The sequence below is a fragment of the Convolutriloba macropyga genome, unplaced genomic scaffold, assembly GCF_964194025.1.
Source record: "Convolutriloba macropyga unplaced genomic scaffold, txConMacr16.3 SCAFFOLD_529, whole genome shotgun sequence".
In the NCBI taxonomy this organism is placed as follows: Eukaryota; Metazoa; Xenacoelomorpha; order Acoela; family Convolutidae; genus Convolutriloba; species Convolutriloba macropyga.
The window spans coordinates 26,836-51,573 of NW_027450990.1; the positions used below are offsets into that span (position 1 = coordinate 26,836).

A 24,738-nucleotide genomic window follows, 5' to 3' on the forward strand; every position below is an offset into this window, starting at 1 on the left:
CAATGGGAGCAAGTACAATGTTGAGTAGAGTAAATACATTAGTTAATGTTGGATATGGAGAAGAGTTGGAAGGTGAAACACGAAATACAATCTGCCAAACAGTTTCCCTGATACAAGAGGAATATATAAACCAGTGTAACTATGACTTCGTCAATGAAGAGATGGGAATTTTGAATAGAAAGGGAGGAAGGTTTTTAAACAAACTATATATAAATAATAAAAAATTTAGAGAAGAGATTGTAAATTTTGTTAAAGATAAAAAAGAATTAGACCTTGATTTGATTTTAGATAAGAGATGTAAAACTAATACACTCAATACTTTAGGAAATAAATATTTAGCAGAGTGTATCACATCTAAAGATAATACTAAAGATTTAATTGAAATCATGGCTAAATATTACCCTGTGAAGGATTAGGTAAATATTATCTGCGAAGCAGTTTCACTGATAGTTTACCCTATTATAAATGCTTTTACAATGTTTAGAGTGTAACTATAAATGTGGAAACATTGCTGTTTTAAAATATCATTATGAATCATTTCATAAAGATAAAACTGATAAATGTATGTGTGGTAATGTAATATTAAGTGGTATTTGTGCTAATGATTTTTCTCCATGGGGTTGTTCTTTAAAAAATGAATCTAGTTCTAGTTCTAATTCTAGTTCTAACCCCAGTTCTAATTCTAATTCTAATTCTAGTTCTAACCCTAGTTCTAGTTCTAGTTCTAACTCTAATTCTAACTCTAATTCTAACCCTAGTTCTAGCTCTAGTTCTAGTTCTGGTTCTGGTTCTGGTTCTAACCCCAGTTCTAGCTCTAGTTCTGGTTCTGGTTCTATCTATGACTATAACTCTAACTCAGATCCTAACCCCAACCCTAACCCTAACCTTATCCCCAACCCTAACCCTAACCTTAACCCCAGCTCAGAAGTATTAACTAGATGTTGTAATAAGTGTAATTATATAAAACCACTAAATAATTTTGATGAGGGTAAGTATACATGTAGAAGTTGTACTTCAGCTAAAGTTAATTGTCCATATTGTGCTTCTGTTGTGAGATATGATGGGATACGGGCTCATGTAAAGAAACAACATCCAGATATAGAATTGACTAGAGGATTTAGTAGAAATCTGCAAAGCGGGTTCCCTGATATAACTGATTGGTGTAACCGCTTCGTGGATAAAACAATTAATCCTAGTTGGCAAAGTCCTAGAGCTGTAAGTCCTTTAGTTATTAACCAAACAGAAGAAAGTTGTTCATGTAAATACTATAATTTTGTATCATTTCTTATTAATAATGGAATAAATATAGAAAAAATAAAAGAAAATATAAATTTATTGAAAAGTATAGATAATTTGAAATAAAAATTAAAAATAAAAAAATATCAAAAAGAGGGATTCACTCTTTAAGAGCGAAAAAGAGCGATCTTTTCTACTGGGGATCACTCCGAATAAAAGTCAATCACTCTTAAAAAGAGTGAAATATAAATTTTGCTTTGATTTTTTGATTTTTTGTATTATTTTTGATTTTAATTTTAATTTTTTTATTGAATTTAGAGCTAATATATAGTAGTGGATAAAACAAGGGATTCAACAAACAGTAATATTTGGCCCGATTCGACATGCGCGATTAGCGTTAGGAGAAAGGGACAAATTTTGCTGGTGGTTGAATCCCTTGTTTTATCCACTACTACTAAAAACCTCGCCGTCTGCTTGAATATGAGAACAGTATTTGATAGTCAACAAATCTTATTATACTAAACCACACACGATATACATAAAAAAGTTATCTAAAAAAACAACCTTTTTTCACACTTTTTATTCGATAATAAGTGACGCTTTCGTCACGAAGTGTGTTATCAGCATTCCGACGACTGCAACTTATCTACCAAATAAAAAACTAAAGAAGCATGTCTTCACAGAGAATAGAGAGAACGCTAAAACCAACAAAGGTTGACTATTTTCTATAGTCGCATACGCGTTTTGGAAACAGATTGTGTCAATTTCTTTAAACCGCTCAATAGGTATAAATCCTGTGTTTATAATTAAAGAACCTCGTTGACGTGTCATGAAAACGACGACTATTTGACAAGACAACACAGGTAAATGAAAAAATGACACAATTAAGTCTCTAAATTTTAAATATAGAAAATATTGCAAAAGTAGCCAAAACCATTAAACATGAAAACAGGCTGTAAAAGATTCAATTACGGTTCATCAATGAGACTAGCTACTATTAGACTAGCGACTAAATGACAAGACGATAAACAAAACTACAATAACGGGAAACATACAAAATAACATTATGTAAGATTATATAGTAGTTAAAACCTTGGAAAAAACTAATGGTTAATACAGTTAAATATGTTTGTTTGTCTCTTTGAAAATTCATTGAAACATTGCATTATTCAGATAAACCTAAAAGAAACCAAATGTACAACAAACGGGGGCAAGACAAGTGCATAAATTCACCAATTGTTTATAGAAGAATTGTCACCATGCAATTATTTATAGAAGAAAAACTCCTTAGGGTTGTTAATGTCTTACTGAAAATCCTCTTGTAGCACTTTCGTTAGCAAAACTAAATTTCAAAACAAAAAAAAAATTTTTAGCAGAAATTCAAAAAATTTCAGATATATTCCAGAACAGACAAAACAAAAAGCGAAATCCATTAGCTCAATTTTGACTTATAATTTTTGATTGAACAACTTGAAAACGGTTAACTATTTGCTGTTTATGCTGTCTTTTTAGCACTAAAATACAAGCTTTTGACTGGAGTTTGACTTTTCATTGACTTCAGAAAGCCAAAAAAGTGTGAACAGGCCTCATTAAAAAAGAAAGCGCTGCATTGCGTTTTCTTTTGGTAATGAGAAAAGACAGGTTTTAAAATTCCAAAGAGAAAACAATTTTACAATTTGAGAGACAACTACCGAAAACAGTGTTTGATAGTCAATAAAACAAATTACCCTGCATACAAAGATGAAAAAAAACTTTAAAAAGTTATCAAACTAATGTTAGGCAAAATTTCAGGAAAATGTGAATAAAAATAAGGCAAATATTCACAAAAATTTAAACCAGGATAAATCGCTCTAGAAATCGAAATTCAAAATTTTTAATTTCATATTCTATGCTGGACGGGCTTTTTAATGATACCACTCACAACTCTGTACGATGAATATATCGATCGGTCAAAATTGTCTGAACAAAAAAAACTATTTGAGTATATAGTTCCTCCCCCCTCAATAGGGTGGGAACAGTTAGAAAAAGGCAACACAAGGACTCGTGTTCAAAATTTAAATCTGAAAAACTAAAGAAAGTTAGCTACCAAGTGAGAATTTTGCAAAAAAAAATTGCACATGTTTTGTTCGATTGATAATGGACTTCTTTATCAGGATATAATGATGTGAGGACAAAAGAACAAGATGTATTTGCAATAATTTGCAGAGTTTTACCAGAACCAAGTGTGAGAGCCAAAAACAGTTAGATTGTATTTGAAAATTTGTTGACTGAGGGCTGATTAAAACGCCATTGCTACCTAAAGTCAAGTAAAAAACAACAAAGGTTGTCTTTTTTTCCTGTGGCATGTCTAACACTGGCCTCAAAAATTCGGAAAAAGTGTGAGTGTTATTTAAGAAAATCATAGCATGCCCTGAAACACAATTCAAACAAAAAACTAAAAAAGCAAGACCTAAGTGGCAGCCCAAATGATAACTAGGAACCAGTGCGATGAAAAGCCTAATTTGTCCAATTTGGAGAATTAAACCAAAAATAATTGATGCATTTCGGATATATATCCATTTATGCTTGCGAACAGCTGGAAAATTGTAATTCTTTTGAGAACTGGAAGTAAGAAGAGCTTTCATTCGGGTTGATAAATAATGTGTCAGAATTTTTAGGCCCCTAGTACGGGAAAACTGAGCCAAAGACGAATAATTTGTTCCAGTTTTAATGAACAATTGTTCAATTCTGGCCACAAATGATAGCCAAAAAATGCAGGCCATCAGCTCAGCATACCCCTTTTTCTTTAAAAGTTAATTCAATAAAAAAAAGTTGTAGAATTTTATTATTGTAGCAAACATCCTCAGAATTTCACCAAAAATCTGAAAAAGTGAACAAAGACAACGAGAACTAGGATAAATATCCGAAAAATTAATTATATTTCTCATTTGGAAGCCAACTATTTTTCTAATTACTGGTGATAAGTCAGATAAAATCCAAAAATCATCAAAAGCAAGCGAAGCCTATTATTTCAATGGCAGTCTACAGTCATGGTGTCGAAACCTTAAAAACCATAAGCCATTCTCTGAAAACAAAATATAGGTTCATTGGACCTGATTTGAACATTAAGGGGCTTTGTCGTTTAGAAAAACTGATTAGGAGCCCCGATCCTAAGTTGAACAAAATAGTCTCTAAACGTGAACAAAATCCCGTCTAATATCAAATGCTCACAATAATTTAAACCCCGATAGAACTCCTCGAAAAAAAAACAAAATTAAAAAAATGTGTTTGCATTAAGATCTTAGAAAAGAAAGACTTTTTGTGATACCACACTCATGTCGTACGTCAAATTCGATTGGCCAAAATTGAATGAACAAATAATCCCAATTCAGAATATAGTCCCCCACTACGTGGAGTCGGAACAAGTAATATTCTAACTGTTTCTATAAAGCATGAATGGAAAACGTTTAAATTTTCGTGAGGGCAGAAGTTAGATTTTATAAAGGTAAGAAATGTTTCATATCAAGTGTTACTTCACACCCCTACTTTGTGAGAACAGTTCATGAATCAATCGCACAGGTTTGCAATATTAACGCTAAATTTTTGTTATGGAAACTCGAAATCGGAAAAAATGTATAGAAAATCGCAGAATCGAAATCGTTCCTAACAAAAACGTGTCTTGGTTCGCCGAGAGGATAGAATAGGGGCAATGTATCAGAAATAAAAATAGAAAAAATTGTACAAAAGTACTTCAGAAAAAATTACGAAAAATCCAGAGGAGTCTGAGAAACCTCAAATTTTAATAATCTACAATTGACTTGCTTTTTGAGGATACCATTCAATGCTCTCGATTTTTTTTATTAGGAACATCTCCAAATTTGGCTGAATAGAAAAACATCAATCATATTAGTGGCCCCCCTCCAAAAAATGGTGGCGACTTCAGCAATTAACCGTTTGACAGTGGTATCAAAATTTCAACCTGAAGCCCAGAGCTCATTATTTGAAAAATGTGACAAGCCAATATTTCGTCGATTGCAGAATTAAAATTTGCACCATTCTAAACTGGTTCACTGCTTTTGACTTCAATTTTGTGAAATTCTGGACAGTCTGAGGTGTTCAATTTAGAACCAGATACTGCACAGTGACGCGGAAAAAGCCCTGTCGGCTGCTAAGAAGCTGGCGCACGAATGCAATAATGCCGACTTAAAGATGCGCCAGATAGAACAAGTCATTTCGATACAGCAGAGACTCGATATTCCGTCCGGACCTGGGGCGAAGGGTGGGGCCAAAAAGGATTCCGGGTCTGAGCCGAAGATGAAGCTGATGCAGAACCAGGAAACTGCTAAGAACTGCTTCCTGTTGAAGGAGGGAGAACTCACTGTCATCACGGGAAAGGGAACTATAGCAGGCTAGTACAGTTGTTGACATTGGTTAAAATTTAACAACATTGAATTTATAATTTAATTCCTCTATTTTATCCCGGGCCAAGAAATTCTGGCACAAATTATGTAAGATAAACGGTAACTAGCGATCGCAAGTTCCAAAATTCCACGCAATTCTTTTACTTAATTTTGAGGTGAAAGTCATAACAACGCGTTCAATCCCAACAATTGTGCTAGAAAATTGCAGGGCATTGTCTAATTTGTCAACACTAGTTACCGCCTATATTAGATAATAATTGCGTTTCTATGCATCTGAAACAATTTTGGCGTTTGTAATCGTAGATCTTACATAAATTTATCATTTCTAAGCGTTGCAATTGTTTAACTTCGACGTTTTGACCTCTGTCTGTAAGACGCGACCCACCGACTTCTTGCATGCTTGTTGCCTTTTCTACGATTGTATACCATAATTAGTAGTTTTCTTGATAAACGTATTTAGAAATCGCACCGTAACATCAGGTCTCTTACGTGGTGATGCGTGGATTGAACTTTTTACGCTTCGTTAATTTGGCAAAAAAAATCATCCGTAAATTGTGGTGGATGCTGACAAAGCACAATTTTATGTAAGATCAACGCTAAGATTTAAGTCTTGAATCTATGCAGGATCAACACTAATTTATGTAGGCCCGGGTTGACAAAAAGTTTTAATCATAGAACTTTCATATTATGGACCATTGACTTCTTAAATCAAAAAAGTTTTAAAAGATTGGTAAGACTATAACTTTCCCATAAATGAAAGTTCTATGACTAAAACTTTTCCATAAATGGAAGTTTCATGACTACAACTTCTCCATAATATGGAAGTTCAATGGATACTACTTCTCTATAACAACAGAAAGGAGGCATTTAAAGAGTCTTGGTTTTTTCGTGAGTCCTCATGAGCTTCTTAAACTACAAGGGAAAACAGTTTTGACTGTTTTTCTTGCAGAATAAGCAAAAATGGAGGCTCTTTTTTTCCAAGACATGATATATAGCTAAAAACTAAAATCCCGGATAAGCCAGGAACATCATAGAAGAAAGAAACAACGCACAATTAAAATACAGCACATGGGAGAAGGTGCCTGTAAGGGCACAAAGGGATGGACATTTAACAAAAAATCGTTTTTTAAAAAAAAAAAAATTTTAGCCCCCAAAACTTTAACGAAGACGCCAAACAAAAAAAGCCGGTGCCTTACAATCCTTATGGATAGAAGGCACTGCCAAAACAGTATGGGTAACATTGAATAACTAATTGACCCAGAAGGTCCCATTATATTTTTTAAATAAAATTGACTTTTTGAGAAACTCTCGACGAAATTGCAGAACTTGAACTTATACATCAATTATGGGAAATTTTCTTCTTCCATAGCCAACGTTAGCCTAACACACGATTGTCATGTCAATTTGAGCAACCAAAGCCCAGTAGTAAAGAAATGAGAGCAATTTTTATATGAAAAACGCTCGAAAAATCTGCTTTTCCGAACTACACACTTTTTTATGTATCAAATTTTAAGCTTTGGCCCAGAAAAATCTCTGGGTGTTTTACCATCCTTATGGATAGGAGGCATCGCCAAAATAGTATGGGTAGTATTGAACAGCTCACTGAGACAAAAGGTCCTATTATATTTTTTAAATATAATTGACTTTTTGAGAAACTCTTGACGAAAATGCAGAACTTGAACTTATACATCAATTATGGGAAATTTTCTTATTCCATAGCCAACGTTAGCCTAACACACGATTGTCATGTCAATTTGAGCAACCAAAGCCCAGTAGTAAAGAAATGAGAGCAATTTTTACATGAAAAACGGTCGAAAAATCTGCGTTTCCGAAATACACACTTTATGTATCAAATTTTAAGCTTTGGCCCAGAAAAATCTCTGGGTGTTTTACCATCCTTATGGATAGGAGGCATCGCCAAAATAGTATGGGGAGTACTGAACAGCTCACTGAGACAAAAGGTCCTATTATATTTTTTAAATTTAATTGACTTTTTGAGAAACTCTTGACGAAAATGCAGAACTTGAAATTATACATGAATTATGGGAAATTTTCTTATTCCATAGCCAACGTTAGCCTAACACACGATTGTCTTGTCAATTTGAGCAACCAAAGCCCAGTAGTAAAGAAATGAGAGCAATTTTTACATGAAAAACGGTCGAAAAATCTGCGTTTCCGAACTACACACTTTTTTATGTATCAAATTTTAAGCTTTGACCCAGAAGAAAAATCTCTGGGTGTTTTACCATCCTTATGGATAGGAGGCATCGCCAAAATAGTATGGGTAGTATTGAACAGCTCATTGAGACAAAAGGTCCTATTATATTTTTTAAAAAAATTGACTTTTTGAGAAACTCTTGACGAAATTGCAGAACTTGAACTTATACATCAATTATGGGAAATTTTCTTATTCCATAGCCAACGTTAGCCTAACACACGATTGTCATGTCAATTTGAGCAACCAAAGCCCAGTAGTAAAGAAATGAGAGCAATTTTTTTTTTAAAAAACGGTCGAAAAATCTGCGTTTCCGAAGTACACACTTTTTTATGTATCAAATTTTCAGCTTTGACCCAGAAAAATCTCTGGGTGTTTTACCATCCTTATGGATAGGAGGTATCGCCAAAATAGTATGGGTATTATTGAACAGCTCATTGAGACAAAAGGTCCTATTATATTTTTTAAATAAGATTGACTTTTTGAGAAACATCTGACGAAATCGCAAAACTTGATGTTATATACCACTTCTGGCAAATTGTCTTGATTCATGACCAATAATAGCCTAACGCACGCTTGTTATACTTTTTTGAGCAGCCTAGAATTAGTAGTAGAGAAATGAGTCAAGTTTTTACATAAAAAACGATCTAAAAATTAGCGTTTCCGACCTAAACCTGTTTTACGTAACAATTTTTCAAGCATTGACTGAAAAAAAAAATCTCTGGGTGTTTTACCATCCTTATGGATAGGAGGCACCGCCAAAATAGTATGGGTAGTATTGAACAGCTCATTGAGCCAAAAGGTCCTATTATATTTTTTAAATAAGATTGACTTTTTGAGAAACATTTGACGAAATCGCAAAACTTGATGTTATATAAAACTTCTCGCAAGTTTTCTTGATTCATGGCTAACGTTAGCCTAACGCACGCTTGTTAAATCAAGTTGAATAGCCTAGACTCAGTAGTAAAGAAATGAGACTACTTTTTACCTAAAAAACGTTAGAAAAATTAGCGTTTCCGACCTTCACCTGTTTTATGTAAGAATTTTTAAAGTATTGACCCAAACGAACAATCTCGGGTAGTTATAACATCTGTATGGATAGGAGACACTACCAAAACAGTATGGGAAACATAGAACAACTAATTGACTCAGCAGCTCCTATTACATTTTTTAAATACGATTGGCTTTTTGGGAAACATTTGATGAAATCGCAAAACCTGACTTTATATATAAATTATGCAAAATTTTCTTGATTCATGGCCAATGCTAGCCTAAAGCACGCTTGTTATCTCAATTCAAATAGCCTTGAATCAGAAGTAAAGAAATGAGACTAATTTTTACATAAAAAACGATCGAAAATTAGCGTTTCCGACCTACACCTGTTTTGTGTAACAATTTTTTAAGCATTGGCCCAAAAGAAAAAAATTGGGTTGCTATAACATCCTTATGGATAGGAGGCACTGTCAAAACAGTATGGGTAACATTGAAGAACTCCTTGAGCCAGAAGGTCCTATCAAATTTATTAAATACGATAGACTTTCTGAGAAACAATTGACGAAATCGCAAAACTTGATGTTATATATGACTTCTTGAGAATTTTCTTGACTCATGGCCAACGTTAGCCTATTGAACGCTTGCTATATCGCTTTGAGCAGCCTCGACTCAGTAGTAAAGAAATGAGACTAATTTTTACATATAAAACGATCGAAAAATTAGCGTTTCCGACCTACACCGGTTTTGTGTAACCATTTTTTAAGCAATGGCCCAAAAGAAAAATATCGGATTGTTATAAAATCCTTATGGTTAGGAGGCACTGCCAAAACAGTATGGGTAACATTGAACAACTCCTAGAGCCAGAAGGTCCTATTAAACTTTTCAAATACGATTGACATTTTGAGAAACAATTGACGAAATCGCAAAACTTGATGTTATATATCACTTATAGGAATTTTTCTTGATTAATAGCCAACCTTAGTCAAACGCACGCTTGTTATATCGCTTTGAGCAGCTTAGACTTAGTAGTCGAGAAAAAAGAAGGCATTTTAAACAGAAAACAGACGATATTTTTGCGTTTCCGAACTTTACATTTGTAATGCAGTATTTTTTCAAGCATTGAAACCTAAGCAAAAACTTTTGGTTTGATGCAATCCATTTGGATAGGGCATACTACATAAATAGTATGAGCAACATTTAACAACTCCTTGACCCATGGGGCTACATCAAGTTTTTGAAAAACGAGACGACTTTAGAGAAACAATTGACGAAATTGCAAAACTTGACTTTATATAACAATAATCTTGAATTTCCATTTTTTTTACATCAAAGCCACCATTAGCCTAACACACGTTTCTCTTATCACTTTTAGTTGCCTAAGCCCAATAGTCTAGAAATAAGAAGGCAATTAACATAAAAAACAGACGAAATTTTCGCGTTTCTGAACTTCAACTTTCTATGTACCAATTTTTCAAATATTGAACCAATAGCAAAAGTTTTTGAATTAATACAAACCATATGAATGTGAGACACCACAAAAAGAATAAAAAGAGTTTGAGCAGGGTCATCATAATTAAAAAAAAGACGAGTTTTGAGAAGCATTTGACGAAATTGGAAAACTCAACTTTAGATATCACAATTTGCAAAGTTCTTCACATCATAGCCAATGATAGCCTAACGAACATTTGTTTTACCACTTTGAACTGGCTAGAACAAAAAGTCAAGAATTAAGAAGAAAATTTCAAACAGACGAAAATTATGCGTTTCCGATCTTCACATTTCTAATGTACTACTTTTTAAAGTCTTGACCTCGAATCAAAACTTTCCAAGTTATTACATTCCATATAGAAGGAGCCTATATTAAGGTCTACTGAAGGACAGAATTAGCTTATTATTTTGCCTCAATTAGCACAGACCTAACATTCTGGTTAAAACAAAAGCTTGTTAAAAGGAAGACAATTCAATTTTTGCAAAAATTTTTCAACTGAAAAAAAATTGAGTTATTTTCGAGTCTCAAAATTGTATTCAATCGCTCAAAACTTCTACCACTTGTTCGCAGTCCCCACAGATCGACTTTTCAGCATCAACAAAGAACCTGGGGACATAACTTCGACAGACAGAGCACAATGCAAAATTTTTGTTGGATAAAATTTCGTCAACATCCTCACGGCAAATAGGGCATGTCGGTCTCTCATTGCACAAGAACTGACTTGAGAAACTTTCGAGCCACTCTTTAATACAACTCTTGCATCCAACATGCTCAATTAGATAGCTTTTGTGCAAAACAAAAACATTATCTCCCACATCCTCCAAACAGAAGGGGCAGATGGGGTTATTTGAAGGCATTCTGGCAATCAATGAATTGACAATTCAAACGTCTGAAGAAAAGAAATCATTCCTGTTTAGTAGCAATTAGAATTTTTGGGTTGCTTTTGAAGAACAGTAGTAACTCTGGGCGAAAAAGCGCAATACAAGCAACAAGAAAACAAAAAGTTCAACAAAAATTTGGATTTAGCAAAGGGAAAATTGTGATTGAACTTTTTTGGAAAATGTACCAAAAGTTATTCAATCAAAACATTTTATACAAATCGACAAAAATGTTATAGTTTAAAGTCACATTTGAAGTCAAAAGACTGACTCATTCATTTTTCCACAGTTCGGGCAACAAACTTTTGAATCTTTTACAGCACAGTCATCGCAGATCACATCACAGCATTGAGCGCAAAATGAAAAACCCATGTCACGCAAAAACCGATCTGAACAACTTCCACAAATAATCGCTAAAGCTGGCCTTGGATTATTGGAATTCGCAGCCAGAAAGTGTCGAACAAAGAGGTACTTCTCCGCAAACTTCTGCCACCAATCATTTCCAGCTCTTTCGTTTTTTGTCCAACTCGGAGGCATCGAGACCCCTGACCTCAGACCCATCTTATACGCTGCTTCTTTAACATCTTGCGCAGACTTTGCGTAGAGGACTACGTCGATCAGCAACTTGTTAATCAAACTACGCGGAAGTACGCAGGGCCTTCCTTGCTGTAAGTCAACTTTTGACACGTGGCGTCTTAATGTCGATCTTGGAACACCATGTTTCTTTGTGACCTTCAGCAACGAAATCCCTTTAGTTCTTACATCTTTAACAGCGGCATTAAAATCAGAATTGGAATATTTCCCAGTTGTTTTTCGAATGTATTTTTGAGGCATTTGACACTGAAGAAACAAAAAAAAGAAATGAGATTTTACCAAAAAAAAGAAACACTGAATAGTCAAACATAAAAGCAACAACTTTTTCAATTTCTTCAAACTATGAGTTCAAAATTTTCTACTAAGGCTCAATCATGTTCAAAGATATTCACCAAAGGTACCAAAACAAGTTTTTCATTTACAGTTAATGGCAAGAGCTTTTCAATAATAGCATCCTGACTAATAGTCTGTACATTTTCCAATTTTCTGACTTCATAAAAACTGTAAACGTCAGCCGTTGATTGAGAAGGTCTGTGCTTTTTTTCTATTTGGTAGAGCACAACAGAAGCAAAATCTTGTTTGTCGATTGTAAAGAACAATCGAATTTGACACAATTTTACTCGCCGTCACAGACAAAAGAAATGAACGAGTTTCTACACGACGAATGAGAAAGGGAATCAAGGGTAAATTTCTCAAACTTTTGCGTGGAATAAAATTGAGCAGAAAGATCTTTGAGATCAGAGGGGATTTCTTGCGAGCAAACAGCCCGTTGTTTGAAAGATTTTCTCTCCCTAAGAGACAGACACAAGTCGTATAGCGTGTCTTTTCGAGGATTTTCGCAGCAAGAATTTTTGTTCATTAAGTAGCGGTCCACCAAAACATTCAGATGACACACTGTCCCAGTGAACTTGCAACGTAGGAGGTAATTTGCCGATTCAAACATGATGGCAGAGGTGCACCATAAAGGTCCAAAGCACCTAACCTGCCACGCTAAATGATTGAGAGAATGAATATTCGCAGAAAATACTTCGTTTGAGTGGGCTTCCGCAGTTAGAAGGTGAAACCGTTCAATAAGATTTTCAGCCACGCGGCAGTGCTCAGAAGAAAATAAAAGCAAACGGGTGGAATAGCTCAACAAATGAAACCTCTCGTACAAACTTTTGTTGACGAAACTCTGAAAACTGCTGGTTCCACATATAAAAGCCAAACTTTCAACTCGTTGCTTTGAAAAACTCCAATTCATCAAGACTTCGGACCGATCTCTTGAAATCAGAAGTCAATTGAAGAGTGGCACCGTTTTCGCGAATTTTGTTGAGATCAGATTTTGTCGATTTATCTCTAATAAGAAACAGAAGAGCACGTGTAACACCCAGCAGCACCTGATGCATGTAGTCAACAGGAGCAGTGAGAGGTAGATTTTCGATTAATGTGGACACCGCTGAAGGCCCTTTGACACCTCTAAAAGAATCCTTAGCTTGCTCCTGTATTAAGCGTATATAGACTTCATGTTGTGCCGCCGTTCGCATCTTGTTCCTCTGGTTAGGATAATATAAACCTTTCTTGCCTTCTCCTATTGGTTTGCTTTTTATCAAACAGAGCGTACAGCCAAAATAGGCATTGAATTGTTGCATATTAAGTATGGATGCTTTCGCGGGCAAACCCACAACTAATAATTTGATTACAAAATTGACTTCCCAAAGAGTACCGTTCCATTCAATTGACGACTCACTTTGCAGAGTTTCTTTAATTTGGCTAAAAAAAAAAACATTCCAGTCAGGTTTACCTCGACCGAGCCATAATTTTGCAAGAATAATGTTTGCAAACTTGCATCGTAAAACCGGAGGTAAATTAAGAATACCAAGCCATAGGGGCCACAATGATCGCTTTTTTGAATTGATAATCCTAACACCATCGGAATTCATTGACAACGAAACTGTTATTTTATTGCTCGAATCAAAAAACGGCGGGATATTTACATCTTTCAGAGGGCACTGGGAAGAATTGTACTCATATGTTGAATTGAGATTCCTCTTAAGAACAAGTAAAATGTCTGATATAAAATCTAATGTAATTAACTCGCCTTCACCACATGATAGAGTAGTCTTCAAGGCCAATTTCACGGTCTCATCAGCTTTTTGTTTCATTGACTTTAGCGAGGGAACGTAGCTTTCGGGAAATGCAGTCCGCATTAGTTTTATCCAATCGGAAGCTTCAGCGTCTGAAGTACCATGGCGGGCAATAATTTCATTCACGCAGATCGCAAAGTTCTGCTGCAAAAATGTGCAGCTTCGATCATTAGCAGAATCACGAGCATCTTCTGAGGACGAATCTGAGACATGATCATTGATTGCGCTCAACGTGAAACTGGGAGCCATCTTTTCTACACTGTTGTTAGGCGAGGACGCAAAATTGTTTATTTGCTGAAAATCAGCCAACGAAGAACTTGTTTCACCAGAAGAGGTATCATCCTGTGGTAGATCAAAATCTGATGAACTACTGCTCTCCGCAAAGTTGCGCTTTTCCAATTTTGGTCTGGGTGATTTCTTGCGACATTTCGACCGGAGAACTGATTGTCGTCTTCACCGGATACGAGAACTGGGCAAAACAAGTCTAGGCCTGGAGTCGCGTTGCCTCTCAGCCAAAGACACTTTAGTCTGATGTCTATTGACATGAACACAGAGACAGTCTTGATTCCCTTCTCCGAAGAAATCATTACCATAACTAACTGTTATATCGTCATTTTTTTCAATAGGGCAAAGTATCTCCAACTGGATACATCGTCGGGAATTGACTTCTCTCAGAACGAAACGACAGTTAGGTTTACAAGAGTGGTTGGCAAAGCGAGTAGGGCCTAACATGACTCGATCAAACTTACAGGCGTCCGTCTTTCTGAAAATTGATATGTCTTTGAAGCTCGCCAATGACTCACTGGAAATTTTTTCAATAAATCCAACTATTGATGGCAGAATTTGTAACGGTCTTGACTTCCTAGTTTGAAAGGTTTTCTCACCTACGTAAAACAAACCATATCCACCAAACCAATCCTGTTTGAAAGAAAAATTGTTTGCCAGTGCAGTCTGATAGGCGTCACGTAACAAACCATCGAACTCGAAAAGTGCAAAATTTCTACCCAATGCTTCTCTGTATTCATTTGCCGAAAGTATCTGTACCAACGGTTCAACCGGATGGTTATTAACCTCAATAATTTCTTTAGTGACATGCGCATCAGCCTGCGCAAGGCTAAAGCACTTCAACATTTCTTTAACAAAAGATAATGATATCCATTATTCTATCTAAAAGAGCGCGGCTCACCAAACACGAAAAACAATTACACTAGTTCAAAATTCCCGGGTGATAACTGGCGCATGAAACAACCAAAATTCTTTACATGCCTATCAAAAACAGCACAGCATTAGTAGTTTGTATTTACTATCATCAGATTTCAACACCGAACTACAAAACGCAAAGAGAATAGAACAAGCGCAAAATCATTATATAGCAGCTATTACCGTTGAACAGGAAGTACATTAACAAACAGTTGAACCTCGCTGAAGTTTGAGTTTAATATCCAAGCCCAGTTGATTAGCTGCATGGCGAGCGTCTTTGTATGCTGCTTCCGGAAATTTGGGATATTTTCTTCGCACAACAAGTTCAAACTTTGCACGTTCATCTTCAGGCACCGGAGTTCGAATGTCTTTGCGACGCCGATGAGCCCCAATGATGAGCGATTGCAGCTTGCAGAGCTCGCCCTTACCATACATTGCGCAACCCAGGTGACGCCCAAACTTGGCAGCACTGCTACCGGCTGGGACTTGCATTAAGTTAATCCCCTCGTGCATGACTGGCAGATAAACAGTCGTATTGTCGGCAGACGGTAGCTCACCTGTATTTTGATAAGTCACGAGAGCGAAAAATTCTTCATCATTGGCCCTTTCCTCTTGCCGTAATTTTTTCAAGCTCATTTTGTGCTCATCAACCATTCTAGAGAGATTACGTTTGAAGGCTTCAAAATCTTCATTTTTAACATTATCTTGATCTTGTTTATTCAAAATTGAACTTTGCAAATCATTACTGGTTTCAGTTTTGTCATCACTTGATTCCATTTGGTCTTCAGCTTCACTCTCAGAAAGAACATTTGAAACAATTTTGGTACGTTTCTTCAATACTATTTGATCTTCCTCAGATGAACTTTCACAGCTAGACATTTCTAACATGAAAACAAACCAAATTTTTTAAAGTTTCCTAAGTGCATTTAGATTGTCAAACACTGCTTTTTGTAATAAAGGTCAAACAAACATGTTTGTTCTTTACTGGTTCTCATCTAATTTTATTAAAAAAGCAAATCGAGCGAAAGGTTGAATTGAATTTTGTCAAAACAGCTCACGGATGAAACGCATGAAGAAATGATAGATATCAACAACAGTTACAGCAATCTATACAAAAATCAAAGTTCAGAGGCAAAACGAAACACCGAATAGCACCAAATATGCTTTTGCCAAAAAAACGGAACGCAAATTAGAAAAATGTAGCTTGCTATAAAGTTGGCGATATTAAAAGTAGGACAATGTTTTGGTGATGACCATCATAGAGAGTGCTTTTTTTTCATTTCGGCCCCATATTGATTGGCACCTGCAACAGCACGGCTTACGGCTTCGTCAGTATCGCCTGAATAATTTCTAGTCACAAACAAAAAGCTCTTCAAGAGCTGCATCGCAAGGTCCACGGCTGTTTCGCCTGTTGACTTTTACACCAATACGCTCTTTAGCGAGCATACAGTTCTTCTCACTCCCAAAAATTTCGGCAGCAATTGTTCTGCCAAACACAGACGGCCCATCTTCAGTTGGTTTGAACCTCATCAAGTCCTTTCCGTTAAACATCAAAGGATCGGCGCTGACACGATTGGCTTTGATCGCATTTTTCAACCTTTTCAAGCTATCAGGTTTGTCACCATCTCCCAAAACTTCCAGAAGCTTCTTTCTAAGAATAGCATTTTCTTTCCTTAGTTTTCTAGTGTGCTCCTCCTGAGCGTCCAGCACCTCATTAAACTTGGTTGTCACGAAATCCATTACATCTTTCATTGAGTATTCTCCTTGAGCTGTGTCCGCATTAGAATTTGGAGCATCATTGCATGGCGTTGAGCAACTTGATTTTGCCAGATTGATATAGGGACTCTCATAATCCTTTTCGGCCAACAAGACGTTCTTGGAAAAATGAATGCTCCTCTTTACCGGATTTTGAATTGACTTTCGCTTCTTTTCTTTACTCTCTTTAGGTTCCTCATTCTCTTTGTCTCTAGGCAGCAATACAAACCATCCGTTACTATAGTTACTCGGTACCTTATGTTTTCAAACAAAAAAGATTTATAACAACGAAGCCTATATCGCTGGATGCATGACAGAAGCAAAAGTCGAGGTTTAGGAAGATTACAAACGAGAACACCAAACAAGCCCAACAGAACAACGTAACTTACTCGAATTCTTCTGCTGCTGCTTGTAAAGGCTGAGCATCATTAATGGTGCAGTTTTGAAGGTTCGTTTTACTGATGTACAAAAGGAAAAATTTTCTAATGCAAGAGTTTGAGCCTGGAGTGAATAAATTTATAAAAATTTAAATACCTAGATTTTCAAAGTTAGACTTCTAAGAAACTGGAAATTGTAGGAAAGTGATATTGACCCGAAAAGTGTGTACTAACGCTATGGAACTTATATCCGACAGACTTTTATTTGCGTTCGCAACCTTCATTGACACATCACGGACGAAACTGTCAACTTCTTTGACTGACATCATTTTGACAAATGATGCCTTGAATCTACCTGATGACGTTGCTTTGAAGTACAGCTTTCGGCCTCTGACCATGGACAATTTGTCAGCCAGCGAAATGTCCGGCCAAAACGGACTGTTGTGAGTCAGCACAAAAAGATGGCAATCGTATTTCTTATAGAAGACCCACCGAAGCCCTTTTGCTCTTTTCTCATCCCCTGGTGAGTTGTACAGAGAGCTTTTATTTGGAAAATTGCCTCTGGTGGACCTTGGACCAGTTAAGATTAAATCATTGGCTTTATCCGCAATCGACATAGTTCTTCTAAAATTTTTGGACCAATTGGTCGCACCGTTGGAGTAAAAATAGTACAAAAAGTAACAAAGTCTGACACGTTTTATCTGTACGGCAAAAAAAAAACGATACAAAGCTAAGCTCCCCTAAAAACGTTTTGGTTGTAAGAAAACTTAAACCTAAAGCCGACAAAATCAACATTCGCAAAGGCAAAAATGTTAAGATGAAAGTTGTTGAAAACAAATTGGAGGACAATCAGATAGATTCCGAGAAATCGAGTCGAAATTGCCAACAACTGTTTAGAACAAATTTCAGTTTCGAAAAGATTGTAGCTCAGACCATATATCCTTGAATTGATAATTTAAGATTAGGAACATCGGAAGCTTTTGGGTGAGACTGAATAAAGACTGAAGTATCTACCAGCTATTGGGTGGAACCATATTAAATTAAAGATTATGAATTTTAGGTATTTTTTTCAGAATCATCCCCCAACTATCGGGTGGACGAGTGAACCAGTGACATCAAAACAAGGCTTTTTAATGATGTGAGTTTACGAACTCCCCAGCTGTCGGGTGAGACTGAATAAAGATCGAAGTATCCCCCAACTATCGGGTGGAACCAGATTAAATTAAAGATTATGAATTTTAAGTATTTTTTTCAGAATCATCCCCGAACTGTCGGGTGGACGAGTGAACCAGTTACATCAAAACAAGCCTTTTTAATTATGTGAGTTTATGATCTCCCCAGCTTTCGGGTGAGACTGAATAAAGATTGAAGTATCCCCCAACTAACGGGTGGAACCAGATTAAATTAAAGATTATGAATTTCAGAAGGTATTTTTTCAGAATCATCCGCCAACTATCGGGTGGACGAGTGAACCAGTGACATCAGAACAGGCCTTTTTAATGATGTGAGTTTAAGAACTCCCCAACTTTTGGGTGAGACTGAATAAAGATTGGGTTTATCCCCCAACTATCGGGTGGAACCAGATTAAATTAAAGATTAGGAATTTCGGAAGGTATGTTTTCAGAATCATCCCCCAACTATCGGGTGGACGAGTGAACCAGTGAAATCAAAACAAGCCTTTTTAATGATGTGAGTTTATGAACTCCCCAGCTTTCGGGTGAGACTGAATAAAGATTGAAGTATCCCCCAACTATCGGGTGGAACCAGATTAAATTAAAGATTATGAATTTCAGAAGGTAGTTTTTCAGAATCATCCCCCAACTATCGGGTGGACGAGTGAACCAGTGGCATCAAAACAGCCCCTTTTTAATGTTGTGCGTTTATGAACTCCCCAGCTTTCGGGTGAGACTGAATAAAGATTGGATTTATCCCCCAAACTATCGGGTGGAAATAGGACATCGAGTGAACCAACAAAATATATCAGTTGTGCTTCTAACAAAGACCGCAAAGATTTAAACTTTAAAAACGCTCTCGCAGTGGTTATATTCAGACACGGTTATTAAGAAGAAAACCAGAAAATAACAAGCTTTTAATCTCAGACTTGCGAAACAGGGCTCAAAGTTAATATAAACTTGTCCAATTGCAACAATAATTTAATTTACATTGGGCAAAGATAAATCAACCAGATCCGGCCTAGCATCAGGAGCACTATCAAACTCCCGAACAAGATCACATCCTGCTTGTTTATACCACCAGTCTTTCATGTGTACTGTATCGGGTAGAAAATCTTCATCCAAAGAAAAGGTGCGAAAATGATATTTAAGTTTTTTATCGGCAAGTCGGTTGTTGAGGGCTCTGATGATGTCGAAACCTGCATTTACAGATGACAAGCGATTAATTATCTGCCAAACTATCAATCGAACACCATAGTTATTGCAAAAGTTCCTGATCTGAGTGAATTGTCCAATAAGACTTCTCATTTCCTCCTTGTACTGTATTGGGTCACTGGGTTTTGACAGAAGATTGTTACCTCCTAACATCAACATACAAATATCGTGTTTCTTGATAAGCTCCTTATTTTGCAGCCAGTATTTTACATGTGCATCTCCTTGTGCCTCGATCGTAAAGTTATCAGGGAACTGGAAAACGTCGGCAACTCTTTTGAGGTGCGAGTCGCCAATTATTAGTACTTTTGACATCGTTATCTGGAAAACAAGACTATTAACTTGAGCTCTTTTTAGCTGGCGTTTTTATGGTACACACGACTGAATCATTGCATCAAAGCATATTACGACGTCTTTCTAACTCCCATATGCTAGATGGTTTACAAAACAAGCAACAGATATACAAAAATACAACACTTCTTTGACGATTTTTTCTCCTAACCTACCTAATTTATAGCCCTTAGGCGCCACCTCGACCCGTGTGGCTGGGACCTTGTTAAGACCTAAAAAAATAACATTATAAATTGAACATTTGTGAAATTCGGAGTTCAGAAAGTGACCAGACCTGGCCGTCATCCGCTTCTGGGGTCAAAATGGGGTCAAGTTCCCAGGCCACCAGTCTTTCATGTGTACTGTATCGGGTAGAAAATCTTCATCAAAAGAAAAGGTGCGAAAATGATATTTAAGTTTATTATCGGCAAGTCGGTTGTTGAGGGCTCTGATGATGTCGAAACCTGCATTTACAGATGACAAGCGATTAATTATCTGCCAAACTATCAATCGAACACCATAGTTATTGCAAAGGTTCCTGATCTGAATGAATTGTCCAATAACACTTCTCATTTCCTCCTTGTACTGTATTGGGTCACTAGGTTTTGCCAGAAGATTGTTACCTCCTAACATCAACATACAAATATCGTGTTTCTTGATAAGCTCCTTCTTTTGCAGCCGGTAATTTACGTGTTCACCTCCTTGTGCCTCCATCGTAAAGTTATCATGGAACTGGAAAACGTCGGCAACTCTTTTGAGGTGCGAGTCCCCAATTATTAGTACTTTTGACATCGTTATCTGGAAAACAAGACTTTTAACTTGAGCTCTTTTTAGCTGGCGTACTTATGGTACACACGACTGAATCATTGCATCAAAGCATATTACGACGTCTTTCTAACTCCCTTATGCTAGATAGTTTACAAAACAAGCAACAGATATACAAAAATACAACACATCTTTGACGATTTTTTCTCCTAACCTACCTAATTTATAGCCCTTAGGCGCCACCTCGACCCGTGTGGCTGGGAACTTGTTAAGACCTATAAAAAAACATTATAAATTGAACATTTGTGAAATTGGGAGTTCAGAAAGTGACCAGACCTGGCCGTCATCCGCTTCTGGGGTCAAAATGGGGTCAATTTCCAGGCCAATTTCTCTAAAACGGCTGAACAAAAAAACGCCCTTTGTACAGTTTGTAGCACTGCTTGAGATACGCATCATATTAAAAAATGAGCCCAATCGGTTCATTCTTCAAGGAGTTATAGCAAAAATAGGGTACTGTACCAAATGACCAAAATGGCCCATTTCGGGTCCCGTTTCCAACTCAAACACAACTCACTATAAACACAACTCACTATAAACACTATGACCACAACTGGGGCAACCTCATACTGGATGATGGGGCCTATGGGACCCATAACGGGCTTGGGGAACAGGTTGGACGCTGTTGGGGGGAACGGACAGAGGGTTGAAAAACGGTGTATTTAGGGGGGTTGGGGGGGGGGTCATTTGCAGAGTGAACATTGACCCCCTAGATCGCAAAAAACCCTATACAAAATATATATGGGGAGATTAGCCATTACAAATGGAGTTGAATGAGCCTATTCGTGCAGTCAAAGTCGTTAATTTCAACATTTCACATATAGAAACGTGAAACGTACCAGTCACTAACAGGTAAAAATGACCGTATGTGTCTTGGCCAATTTCTCAAAAACGGCTGAAAGAAACAAAACGCTATTTACAGTGATTCAAGTACGGCTCAAGCTGAGTTCAAATCGAAAGACAGATCAAAAATTGGTTCAATCTACGAGGAGATATTCCAAAATCAAGGTACCGTACCAAATGACCAAAATGACCCATTTCCGGTCCTGTTTCTGTACTATAACATATAACCACTCATTATGACCACCTGTAAAATATATATGGGGAGACTCCCCACTAACGGGGGAATATAACACACTAAATTTCACCGTGGATTGAACCCACAACAAGGTTTAATATCGTACTCAAGGTGTTGTTTCGCTCCACAGGAGGTCGAATTGGGGTCAACTTTCCTGGCCAATTTCTCGAAAACGGCTGAACAAAAACAAACTTGATACTGTTTGTAGCACTGCTTGAGATACGCATCATATCAAAAAATGAGCCCAATCGGTGAACTTTTCAAGGAGTTATAGCAAAAAGAAGGTACCGTACCAAATGATCAAGGAGGAGAGATAGACCACCTCCAGAGCTAAAATTTGACAAGACAATGTGTCAAACAAACTACAAATAACAGCTAGAAAGCTTTGCCATAATATAGGGAAACTAAAGCACCAATAAACAAGCTTTAAATCGATTTGTGACAGAACTTCAAGGTGGTGTCGGATGGTGTCAACCGCTTCTGGTGCTCAAACCGAGGTCAAGTTTACTGGCCAATTTCTCAAAAACGGCGGAACAAAAAAAACGCCCTTAGTACAGTAAAAAAAAACCCGTTTGTAGCACGGCTTGAGATACGCATCATATTAAAAAACGAGCCCAATCGGTGCAGTCTGTAAGAAGTTATAGCAAAAATAAGGTACCCTGCCAAATGACCAAAAAAGCGAGATGACCTGACTTCAGAGCTAAAATTGAACATTTAAGCCTGAGAAAACGCTAGATAAAGTATACATATTCAGAATCTACATTAGACGGGCTATTCAGAACACTAATTTTGTAACCTGAAGTCACAAAATTGAAAGCTTCAAAACTGGTGCCGGATGGTGTCAATCGCTTCTGGGGCTAAAACGGTGGGCAAGTTTACTGGCCAACTTCTCTAAAACGGCTGAACAAAAACAAACACCCTTAGTACAGCTTGTAGCAATGCTTGAGACACGCATCATATTAAAAAATGAGCCCAATCGGTGCACTCTAGAAGAAGTTATAGCAAAAAGTATGTACCGTGCCAAATGACCAAAAAAGCGAGGTGACCGCTGTTCAGAGCCAAAGTTCAACGTCTGAACTACATTAAACACCATATAAAATACATATGGGGATACTATCCACTAACTGAGGATTCTAAAACACCAACATTTGTTGGGTAAATCGCGTGTTTTCTTGTACCGAAATTTGGGTCACCCAGAATAGCCCGAAAAATCGAATTATTTCAAATTTGAACATTGATAACTTTTTGATCAGGCCGATTTGAGAAACCAACACTGCAAGCAAGAGGAGTTCAGTGTCAACAAAATGCGACCACTCCCGTTTAATTTGGTTCAGTACTTTAGAAGTTATTAACAAGATACTAATTTATACCCCAATTTTTGGGCTTCCAGCGATGCCCAAAATCTCCGGAACCGTTGTAAAACAACGTGAAATAGCGTTCGCGGCGTATTTGCGGGAGTAATTCTGGTCCACTTCGGCGTTCTAGGTCACGGCAAACCTTCATGGTGAGGTGGGAAAAAATTTCCCACCTCACCATGAAGGTTATGATGTTTTGTGTGTTTTGACATAAAACAGCATCCACATAATTTTGATGAAATGGTGAAAAATGATAAATTGTTGAATTAACCCCATTATTTGATACAATTAGCTTCAGCAACTTAAACAAGGTCTAGAAAACACAAAACGCACGCCGAAAAACTTGTTCAAATGCGCAAAACACCACTCAGCCATAAAATTTGAGAAAAGATTTTGTTTTTCGGCTTTCATCATTGAATAACTGTTCTAAAGAATTTTTCAAGAATGTGACCAGCCATTCCATAGAAGAGCGTCTTAACAGCAAAAGATATTGCCAATGATCACTCGTTTTGGTCAAAAATTAAATGAGAAAATCGGAAAAGCACAAAAGATTAAGTTCCTTTCTCAATGTGATAAAACAAGATCTTTCCTCCAACTTTTTGATTAAGCCGACGTGAGAAACCTATAAACACTGCAAACAGTTGGTTTTAAGATCAACCCAAATGCAACAATGCCCTCCAATTTAGTACAGTAGTTTTAGAGAGATTGTCAAACATAAAAGAACTCGTATTTAAAATATCATTTTTTAAAAAATTTTTTTTAAGAAATACAGCTTAATAACGTTCTCAGCAGGCCAATTTAGACACAAATTCAAGACAGCAGACATTTAACAAACTTACAGTCAACAGAATGCGACTATGGTTGGCCAATTTGGCATAGTAGTTCAGGAAAAATCGTCAGAAACAATAGGCGTGGCCTCAAATCATTAAATTTTATTTCAATTTTTTCAAAGTTAAACAGTTAAACACTAATAACTTTTTGATTAGGGCGACTTCAGAAACCAATGAACACTGCAAGCAATGAACGTTTAGGGTAAGCAAAACGCAACAATGCCTGTACAATTTGGTACAGTAGTTTCGAAGAAATCATAAAACACATGAAGCGTACGCCGAATTGATAATTGATTTTTTTTTCAAATTTGGACATTAATTTTTCTGTAAAGATCTTCACGTGTGTTTTTAACAGTTAATTAGATGCATGGTTAGGCGAGGTGCACACCCCAGCGTTTAAAATTAATTGGATGGCCACTTTTAAAATCAACAGAAGGATAGAAACTATTTGCAAGGAAAAAAATTTACATAAAATTTCCGAATTTCATAATGAGAATAATTGATGAAAATCCAAAGTAAGGAAACAAAAATAGAAAGAAGATATAGAATGTTTAGCGAGCGTTGTGATTGACTCCATAAAGCAGTTTTTAATTCTCGGAGATTCTCAGAAAAAAAAAGAAAAATCAAATTATCTACAAAAAATAGACGAAAATTTTTTTTTTGCTTTTTGAAGTTG

The 24,738-nt window shown here is 36.6% G+C and overlaps 1 protein-coding gene across 1 annotated transcript in view; it reads left to right on the forward strand.

The window, feature by feature from the left end:
- The window catches only part of LOC142356323 (ephexin-1-like), a gene marked incomplete at its 5' end in the record, with an annotated part of 60,838 nt that overhangs the window by 24,890 nt on the left and 11,210 nt on the right, over nucleotides 1–24,738 (forward strand). Inside the window, one exon of the mRNA XM_075408255.1 lies at nucleotides 5,341–5,623. Within this exon, the coding sequence (XP_075264370.1) occupies nucleotides 5,341–5,623 (283 nt within the window). The remainder of the gene's footprint in view (nucleotides 1–5,340; nucleotides 5,624–24,738) is intronic.